General features: G+C 34.2%; 1 protein-coding gene across 1 annotated transcript; it reads right to left on the reverse strand.

Annotated features, from left to right (window-relative positions):
• Window positions 1-274: 274 nt before the first annotated feature.
• LOC144434113 (kappa-type opioid receptor-like) lies at window positions 275-1,417 on the reverse strand. Its single transcript, XM_078122572.1, has one exon. It carries the CDS (start codon window positions 1,415-1,417, stop codon window positions 275-277), a length of 1,143 nt encoding a protein of 380 aa, XP_077978698.1.
• Window positions 1,418-11,454: the final 10,037 nt, after the last annotated feature.

Raw genomic sequence — 11,454 nt, forward strand, 5'->3', positions numbered from 1 at the left:
TTTTGTATCATAAATATAAGTTCTTCCATAATATTCGTGCCTGACTAACGAACATCAAATGAGTGTCATTATAATATACAACTCTTACCGTCTAAATATTTCAATTCTGATGCATGTGAAATACTGAAAGTTAAATAGCAATGTGCAGTATGCTTAAAACACAATCATGCCTGTATATACATGGACTTAATTACGTTTACTGTCAAAGTTGTCGTCGGATACCTGTACTTTGTTACTTTTATTCCCATTTTTCATCCTGTTATTGATGGTGAGTTCAATATTCGGATACTGCTTCTGCCGTTCGTTCACTGTTACGGTATACGCTGAACCGTTTCATTCGAAAGGAACTTCCATTTGAGTCGTATTTCTCCGACTTCATGCAAGGGCGGTGGCACACAAATGCTGAACGGAATGCGCGTCTCCTTATTTTGCTTCCAACGTTGTATAGTATAGGACTTATTGCCAGGTGAACAAGTAAAAGGAGGGTCTGTGCTGTACGCATACATGCCATCGTCTCTTCCCCAACAGATGCACGTTCAGATACTGTATTGTACGCCCTGATCATTTGGTTTGCCGACAAAGGAGTGAAGCATATGAAAAAAAGCAGGGTAATGGCGACGCACAAAATAAGTACGTTCCTTTCCTGTCTCCTTTTCCGACTTCTCCTCTTGTCGTCTTTTCCATGTTGACCGATTGGTCGCTTCATCATGAAAACAGTTGAAACCACCATTGCGTAGCATACAACTACAACGATGATCGGGAACACAGTAAACGATGCAAATATAACGAGCCAAGCAATTAGGGTTAACCGACCTGTCTGGTAGTAAAAGGCACAGAGAGAGAATGTACCCATGGCTAGGCCAACAATCCACGTTGAGATCATAAGCGTAATAACTCGCCTTCGACTTCGTAGGTTTAATACATTGGCTTTCAGTGGATGGCACACAACGATATATCTTTCTATACTTATGAGTGTGATTGTCAACAATGCTGTAACTAGAAACAGTGGCGTAACGAAAATCCAGACCTTTGGAAATATCATAGAAATTCTCATTGATATGCTCGCTGATAGGTAACCATCCATCATAAGGCGAGATATTGCCAAATTAGTCATTTCTGCAAAGATTACCATGGTGTCAGTGGCGGCAAGGTTAATGAAGTGGTAATTTGGGATCGTATTCATTGCTCGAACTCGTGCTACGACGAACACAAATGAAACATTCCCAACAAGAGCGATTGTACTGAGAATGGTTCTGCAGTAAAACAGAACGTTATAGTCTATCGAACAGTACTCGTTGAAATAGTAGTAGTGATTCGAATTGTTTGACGCATTGGTACTAACTTGAAAGCTATCATTATCAGACGTGTACTGGTATCCATCTCCTGCTTGATCCGCAAAACTGATGTTGGATGTCATTGTGTCCCTATGAGTAAATAATGAAGAGAAATATTCTTTTAAAGAGAATGTCAATCCAAGTAACACGCTAAATCCGTCTTGCCGAAGTCAAGTAAAAATACATAAACATTCACGCGAAAAGGTACATATATATTACATTCGCACTGACGAGATATTAAATACTTCGGTTTCTGTGTAGACTTGCAAATGTAAGACCTGCAAACCCTAAGATGACTGATCAGACAGGGAACTGACTGCTGTTCTGACGAACCCTCATTCGTTATCGTATATAAGTCAATGACACCGTACGGAACGCTATCAAGTATGTTCATTCATTTTATGCATCATCCGTTTGGATTAAACGATAAATGTAATTGGTGGAAGCGCCCCCTAGAACAGTACTAGTATCTAGGGCAGTTTGCTTAGTGAATTACTTCAACGGCACACTAACATGGATAATGAACTGCTTATCAATATGCCACTAGGTTGTTACGGACTTTAAATGTTATACATTTTTATTTATTTATTTATTTATTTATTTATTTATTCAGGCAAACCAACGGGCATAAAGCCCATTTACAGGCACCTTTAGAAACAAATAAGGAAAAACAAGCACTAAAAAGATAAAACAAGGGGTAGCAATAACAGAAAGAAGTGACATGACATATAAGGCAAACACAGAAATAAAAACAACAAAACAGGAAAAAATATTAAAAACACGCAGCCTGAAGCACACGCCGAAAGGCGGAAACAGGACTAAATAAATCTATGTTTGGATTTGCTTTAAAAACGTCATTACAAGTGATTAAACATCTTAAAATCGGGGAATATTTTCTCAGATTTACTCTGGAGGCACTGATGCGAAAGATATGGTTATTACGTAGCTGTCTACTCTGTACATTAAAACAAACCTTGTACAAAATGGATGGACAATTATAGCTTGATTTGACCAGTTTGTAAACGAAAATAGCATCTAAAAACTTTCGCCTCCTCACCAGTGGGGGAAGCTTAAACCTAGCACATAGTGAATCGTAATCTGTTGAAGTATATTGCACATTTGATTTAAAACATAAAAATTTAATAAATTTCCTCTGTACACGTTCGATTTTATCAATTTGAGTTACTTGCAATGGTGACCAAATTACACTGCAGTACTCAAGATGGCTTCTAACATGGGTCACATATAAAGATCTTAATGTAGAAATGTTGGAAAAATTGGCACATGTACGTTTGATAAAACCCATCATTCTAAAAGCTTTCCTGACAATACTATCAATATGGGTGCTAAAAGACATCTGTGAAGAAAGTAGAATACCAAGATCTTTGATACTATGAACACGAACAAGGGGACCATCAGCATTACTGTAATTGTATGTAATCAGTTTCTTTTTGTTACTAAATGTAATTACATTGCAACAGCTGGGATACATTTTAAGAACTTCTGTCATCATATTTCAACCACACATTCTTTGTATGGGCACATTGATATTGTATTAATAAAAGCAAGTAAAATTCACAGGGTTTTAAAGCTATAACGTGATAAACATAGAGAGCCTTTTTTGAATATATTTCGTTTTTGTTCTTGCTAAGTTAAGAGAAATTGATATATAAGATGAACATATAACTGCAAATGTATGCGTCTATTATTTATGATTTTTGACATAGTAAATTTAATTTTATATTTGATAACCCTACCCAGGTTATTTTTGTCAGTTTTACTAAACAGATGCACTAATAAATAGTTATCATCGTTTGAAATAATATATTAATCATACATGATATATAAATCTATGACAAATTTATAACCAAATTACTGATCATTCAATACTTACAATTGGTGATAAAAAGTTTCTGAAAAAACAATCAATATCAAAATGTCTCTAGGCTGAACCCCATCGCGTTTCTAATAGTTAACATTGACAATACACAGAAACTACATAACTTACAGAGATTTGACGTAAAAATATAATATAATCGTTTATACTTCAGCGATGAGAACCCAAAGTCTGAAGAGTTACCGACATTAGGCGATTGACCAATCAGCGGGTGGAGAAGAACCTAAAGTGACTGAGTGATATAAGTCGTAAGAACCAAAGTGGTAAATAATTTAGCTTGTGAAACAACAGGAACAGATTTTTCGTGCCGATAGTGAAAGATTGTTAACAAGGAAGAAGATAAAAGAATGGCACAGATGTTACGGAGATAAAACATCCATTAACTGTACCGAAGACGTAAATAAATACCACTGGGGGTAGCAGGCCATGAAATGTAACGGATAGGTCCTATATGTAGCTTTTTGTATGAGTTAAATTAGTAAAAGTGTTAATGCATAGTGTTACCAGATTTAAACTGAATGCCTCCCGTAAGGGAATCACTAATTATGCAAATAACTCATTAAAATTTTAAAAAAATATCGTAACAGGCTTTGTTTTTGGACAAGCATGCTTTCTTAAGTTAATGTATGTGCCAAATTATACGGAATTTGAAGTGTGCTTGATACTGCTTAACTACTGAATATCGTTCATTATTCCAAATACTCATTAAAAGGTAAAAGTTGTAGCAACAATCTTCATAGGACAGGTGCGTATTATTATGGTTGATATATGTATCATAGTATACGAAATTTGAAGCTTGCATTTTTAAGATACAACGTAGTTACCTAAAATCATTAATTATGCAATAGCACCAAATTTTATAGGACGTACCTGCTTTGTTGTGGTTAACATTATGTACTAATTTGTACTGAAATTGAAGTATGCAGTCTTGAGATATAGCTAATTACCGAAAATCATTATTCATGCAAATTATTCATGAACACTGTAAGGTATATCAATTAACTATATAGGAAATACACAATTTGTTATGGTTAATGTATGTACTGAATTGTATTGTAATTGAAGTATGCAATCGTAAGATATAGCCTAATTACCTAAAATCATTAATTATGCAAATTATTCATCAAAACTAAACTATATCAACAATTTTATAGGACATATCCGCTTTGTTATGGTTAACATATGTACTAATTTGTATTGAAATTGAAGCATGCAGTCTTAAGATATAGCCTAATTACCGAAAATCATTAATTATGCAAATTATTCATTAACACTGTAAGGTACATCAACTAACTTTATAGGACATACACAATTTGTTATGGTTAATGTATGTACTGAATTGTATTGAAATTGAAGTATGCAGTCGTAAGATATAGCCTAATTACCAAAAATAATTAATTATGCAAATTATTTGTTAGCGCTGTAAGTTACATCATCAAATTTTATAGGACAAATGTATGTTGTTATAACGAATATACTAAATTATATTGAAATTGAAGTATGCAGTCTTAAGATATTGCTTAATTATTTGATTTCATTAATATGCTAATTTCTCTAATTAAACATTAACCGATATGGCTGAAAACCTTATCAGATCTAGCTATTACCCTAAAGATTATATATTCTAAATTTCATTACAATTGAGACAGCCGAATTCTAGAAAATGATGACACAGACACACAGACAGAGACAGACAGACAGACACACAGACGGACATTTGTATTTTAATATCTCCCGTACCCTTACGGGAGGTAAAAATGGTGCGTTTAAAAAAACCCTGATCGTTTAATTAATTTAGATTTTTCTTTGATTTGACTTTGAATATCTAAAAAATATTACATACTTGGCAGAACGGTCGATTCTGTGTACAACAAACAATATATTCAATAGTCACTCGGGATGTACTTGTGATGTTGCCGAAAACAAATTATTTACAGACGGTGACAAGATGAAAATAGAAGACTCAAATGGTTATTCAATATTGATATAAAACAGTCTGGCATGACAATGGCAAATTACTGTGTAAATATTCATTAAACACGTATGTTGAAATGAAAATTCATCTGTTTGGGTAAACCATTTTATCAAATTAAACTGCTTTTTGCTACAGACAAAAAGTGGAAAATTGTTACCTGATGTTTTAGACAGAATACTGGGATTGTATTAATGTTGTATTAATGCTGTCCTAGTTTGGATAACAAATCTGTGTTTGGAGTTTCAGGAAACAATTTTCACCTTTTTTGTTTGTAAAACTAAATAATTCAATACGTTTACTTAATTAGCCTTACTAGTATGTACTTTACGCCAACACCGGTACCGGAGAACCATTATCAGTGACATTTCAAAATTATTTTTTATTTTTACAAATTTCTGACTGAGATCACGCTGATTTGAAGCATTATCTGATTTGTTACGTAATTTGTTTTCTTACATAGCCAATGTTTGCCATATTGACGCTTTTACTGATTCACTTCCTTCAATGTACGTCTTTCATGTTTAGTTAACCATGTAGTGGAAGACATTTGGCAGTTTTCCAAGTTTCACGACTATAGCATCTCCATCTGATTACAATCCTTCGTTTCGTTATATAGTCACGACAGTGTATTCGACAATCTGAAATGATACTTTTTTTGTTACAACAACATGAACCATGTAGATGTCAAAGTGGGTAGAATGAGCATTGTCCACTCTATGAGGCTGATTTTATTTGATTTTGTTTTATTCATTAGGTAATTTAAAATAAACAGAATAATAAATAAATACATATTAAAATACAAGTTACAAACATCACCAAGTATATATCACATAAAGGTATTTTCAAACACTTATTTTCAATGTTGGTCCTTATTGGGAAATTCAAGACACTGTGGCAAGAAAGAATGATATATAATAAATGTATTACAATATACATGACAGAAAACCAATTTGAGTGTTAAAAAACACATTGACTAGACCAATATAAAAAAAGAGGAAGGACTAAGATTACAGAAATATTATGTTCGTTAGACTGTATGATGTTCTACTTGATCAAGGTATGCAAACTACACAAAAGAATGCGATAATTTGTCTAGGGAGACTGAACCGTGGCCAACATCATGTAAATTATCTTACCAAGCTGATGGGATATTATTACAAATGTCAGCTCGTCCCTTGACCGTAGGAAAACGATTACTTTGTATCCTCTGAAGGCACCGTTTCTATGATGTCTACATATAGAAGATTTGTTCTGTCGGTGGAATTCTAAAGCATATGTCTTACGAGCAAGTTGTACGACTATAAATAACATTACAGTGATAATTTGACATTGTAGTTACAGAAGTAATTTGACACTGCCAGTGTTGCATTGTGTGAAATTACGTGTTCATTGACAAAGAATTGGAAATAAAAAACAACAACCAAGTCATAGAAAACACACCATTCAGCATGCATACCTTTGCGAGAATGGAACCGCAAACGAGACATACTTCACAGTGGATATTCTTTGTAATGTTGTCTCTCATTTTCTCATACCAGACAACGTCCAATTAACGTTGTAATTTCTGACTGAAAAATCAAGGAGAGAGACATTTTGCTATATGCATTAAGGGCAATAATCGTATTCACAGGTTCACACAAACAAAGCTGTTTCTCAATAATCTAGAACATTAGAGACGACCTATTCCTCAAGCGATGCATTAAAGATGGCATTCTGCCATGCTCTATTAATGATAAGCATACTTAAAACTGTCTTGTTCAATGAAATCGTCTGACAATGATTAATTATATGATGCTTTTTTATATTGCAATCCAGACAACTTTATAGGCATTGCATGAGTACGTGACTTGAGACTGTCATCACTATGGGTTTATGCATTTAAAGAAATGATCCTTAGTGTCTTCACTTTATCCTGTAAACTATAATTCAATTTTATCTTGTTATGTGTGTGTGATGTTAGGGGGAGGGGGTTAAGTTAAAATTTTGCACACACACACACACACACACACACACACACACACACACACATATACAGTAATTTGAATTACAAAACTTTCTATTTCACGCTCAAAAATAAAGAAAAATATATTAGCTGTCACATTTGAATATATAAGAAATATGACTTGGTTAACTCATCATCACCTTGTTACGATTTAGTCAATGGCTGTAGTTTTGTATATGTTTACATGGTTCTAAGTATATATGCTAGATTGACGTGACGCGGTCTTTAAAGATTCCAGTTGGTCTCTGTTATCTTGTATTGTTCATTGTAACTGGTAGAATTGCGAGAAAGGATGAGATTGATGAGAGTAGCCATTTATAGACCCCTGCTGTCTAAAACATCATTTGATAATGACATTCAAAACATATTTATGATTATATTCCTTATCATTATTTCGAAAAGCGTAAAATAATGAACATAAATACGTATTCACAATTGTTCTCCCTAATATGTCAGGCAAAAGTAGAAATTTCATCTATCTGTTACTGACATAATAATTATAAGTTTCTTAAATTAAAACTGTCAAAAAGCTATATTTCGAGATGTTAGCACGAGGACAATGAGTGTAGGGTTAAGTGAACGTCTTACTATTTCGAACAACAACAGTATAACCATTTAGGCACTTTGTTAAATGTCATTGAATACATATACGCAACATTTAGATGTCTGCAGCCAATGTTAGGATTTTTCAATGTCTACATCTCTTGAAAACGCGAGTACATTTTAAACATACCTCAGTATATAGTGGTCTGAGAACATACCAAAAAATAACTCATGCACATTGCCCCATAGGTTACAATAGTCATCAAGGAACGCACATTCCATAAATTCCACTCTAGTCAATCAATCAAAGCCGGACATTTCAAACATTAGTATATCACACTGAAGCCATTACAATTCAATATAGAATTCTGAAAGTTTCTAATCTAAATTAAGTGAACTAACATTACATAAATGTGACGCGACGACCTAGGGTTACTTTTATGGAAACTGAATTAAATACCATTACACCTCACCGATACTAGAACTAGAACGGGAACGAGTGTTAAGCTAAAGTATGGTAAAGTGCAAACCTACACAAGATGCATGTTCGATGTCGCCATACTCCATCTAATTAACTATAGTGTAGTCGGATACTACCTGTCAGTACCACTCAATGTGTTACTAATAATACCATTTAAACCAAATGTATCCCTTAAGGGCAAAACCATACATTGTTGGAATGCATATAGGTCGTATACGTGATGTATCCCATATTTGGAAAATTAATTATGTGAAAGTATATGAAATTTGGAGTTTGAATAGCTAACATAATGCCTAATTATCTATAAGCCATTAATTATGCAAATTAACCATTACATTTATAAGCTACATCAACATGCTTTAAAAGAGACATCATGATATGCATTTCTTTACCATCAATGAATGAAATAAATTATCTAAAATATATGAAGTTTGCATTCTTAAATCATTAATTATGAAAAGTACTTTTTAAAACTAAAAGCAATATCGTCAACAGGCTTTACAGGATATGTGTGCTTTCTTTGTGACGGTTAATATATGTACCAAATTATATGAAATTTGACTCTTGAATTCGATAGACATGGCTTAATTCCCAAATATAATTAAATTACTCATTAAAACTAAATATTATGCCAACATATTTTATAGGACATGAGTATTTTGTTATGGTTGGTGTGTGTACCAAATATTGCGGAATTTGAAGTGGGCATTCTAAAGATATAACGTAATTGCAACAGAACATTAATTATGCAATTTATTCAACTAAAATTATATCCTACATCAACATCCTACATCAACAAACTGTATACGACATATACACTTTGTTATGGTTAACGCATGTACCATATTATGTTGAGTTTGATGTGTGCATTCTTAAAATATAACCTAATTATTGAAATCCATCAACTATGCAAATTAAAACGTCTTCATTGGGTATTTCTTTACTAAAATCTACTCATCAGTTCTTGAGGTTAGCATGTGGAAGGTGTGTATTAAGTTTCATTAGAATCGATGCAGTACTTTGTTTAGATATCGCGCCCACACACACACACGGACAAAGATAGACAAAATCATAACATAACCTGTACCTTATGGGAGGTAAAAATCACACAGGTTGTCGAGGTTGAACTTTTCATTTTTTGGTAAATTAGACATGTGAAGGTCGTGATCTAATACGTTTAGGCATTATTAAATCTAGAGAACCCAACTAGCAGATAGGTTGGGAATATAACAAAAGCAATGTACTTACCTAAGTAACCCAGACCTAAAGACAGGATTGAGTTTGTTATAATTATATTGGAATAGTATGTATATGTATATAATCACGTATCAATTTTGCATCGCATTTTGTCATTTATTTTTAATTTTTAACATAAGGACAACAAAGACACATTGCCGCTTTGGATTTTTTTCGCACAGTTAAACAAAATTATTCTAAATTATATGAATCAGTGGATAAAGCTGATATATTCAATATAAACTGAACAAGAGACCTATTGGCATATGACAAAATATAACAAAATAATGCAAAGCTGTCGATTTGATACGCGTTAAGAACAGACTCGTCTCCTAATCTGTATGTCCTTCACGTCTAACTTTGCTTTAATTCTATACCATTAGGTCTCAAGGTATACCCGCTTGGAAAGAGAATTTTATTAGCATGCCAATGAAACCATGCAGAGGCATTAATTTCCCGTCCAATTTCAAATAGAGGGGAGCCACGTCTGTTTTATTAACGCAAACAGCGGAATGCAATTGTTAAACATGTTAATGCACCGAACAGTCTGGAACCCTGGACTCGACTCTGAGAGAGGGCGAAATTAGCTCTAAATCATACAATTTACATTTGGTATTACTTTCATCAATTTAATGAATAGCAGACCCATACTCACGGGGTAATAAATTGGAATGTCCCTTAATAATACGTGCATCGAAGTATATATAACTAGTTTAGTGCAGAGGGAGTCCATACCGGTGTGCTCGACGTTTTAATGTACACGTAAACAAAACAACTGCATGCATGTAAACCATGAGTAGCTGACATTATCAAGTGTAGGAAGATGATATCTTTATAGTCAGCATGCGTCCATTGCGATCATGTCATTTTGTATAAGTCATGCACGTAACTATGGAAAATGTGTCTGCACAAACAGTGTTTGATGCCAATGGTCATACTGTTTACTGGTCTATCGAGCTGGACCGATGATTTAATTGTATCACGTGTCTTCTCCCACTACAAAACTGTTATGTATTACGTATATTACATAAAATTATTATATACATATATACATACACATATACATACACACACACACACATACACACACACACACACACACACACACACACACACACAAATATATATATATATACCCACCCAGCATCATCAAGAACATATCGTCAGCCATCGGCCGTAGAATTTCCGACATATCATCCGACGAACACATCTTCAACCAGGCAGCCCCACTGTACCAAAATGCACTAAAAACCAGCGGCCACAAAGAGAACATCACGTACACCAGCACCCCGACGCAGAAAAACAAGAAAAACAGAAATAGAAACACCATCTGGTTTAACCCACCATACAGCAAAAATGTAGCCACCAATGTAGGCAAACGATTCCTCAGCCTAATCACAAAACATTTCCCAGCAGACTCTAAGTTACACAAAATATTCAACAGAAACAATGTCAAAGTCAGTTATAGCTGCATGCCAAACATGGCTACCATAATCAAAGCGCATAACGCCACCATCTCCAACAGCGAAACTAAACCCACTCAAAAACCCTGCAATTGCAGACAGAAAGACACCTGCCCTCTGAACGGCGAATGCCAAACGGAAAACATCGTATACCAAGCCACCGTCCACGGAAAACAAACAAAAGTATATATCGGTCTAACAGAGAACAACTTCAAACAGAGATACGCCAACCACAAACAGTCATTCAAACATGAAAAACACGAAAACAGCACAGAACTATCAAAACACATTTGGAAACTGAAAAGAAACAATGAGCCTTTTTCCGTATCCTGGTCCATCAACAAGAAAGCCCAAGCATACACCAATAAAACAAAACGATGCAACCTGTGTTTAACCGAAAAACTAACTATTATTAAAGCAGATAAAAGCTCCACACTAAACAAAAGAACTGAGTTGATATCCAAATGCCGACACGAGAATAAGTTTTATTTGTCCAACTTCAATAGAGCATCTATCACCTAAA

This window comes from Glandiceps talaboti, chromosome 1 (genome assembly GCF_964340395.1).
Source record: "Glandiceps talaboti chromosome 1, keGlaTala1.1, whole genome shotgun sequence".
NCBI lineage: Eukaryota > Metazoa > Hemichordata > Enteropneusta > Spengelidae > Glandiceps > Glandiceps talaboti.

Bases quoted from the DNA above. Each gene is read 5' to 3' on its own strand.
- LOC144434113 (XM_078122572.1), bottom strand. From the start codon at position 1,417: ATGACATCCAACATCAGTTTTGCGGATCAAGCAGGAGATGGATACCAG.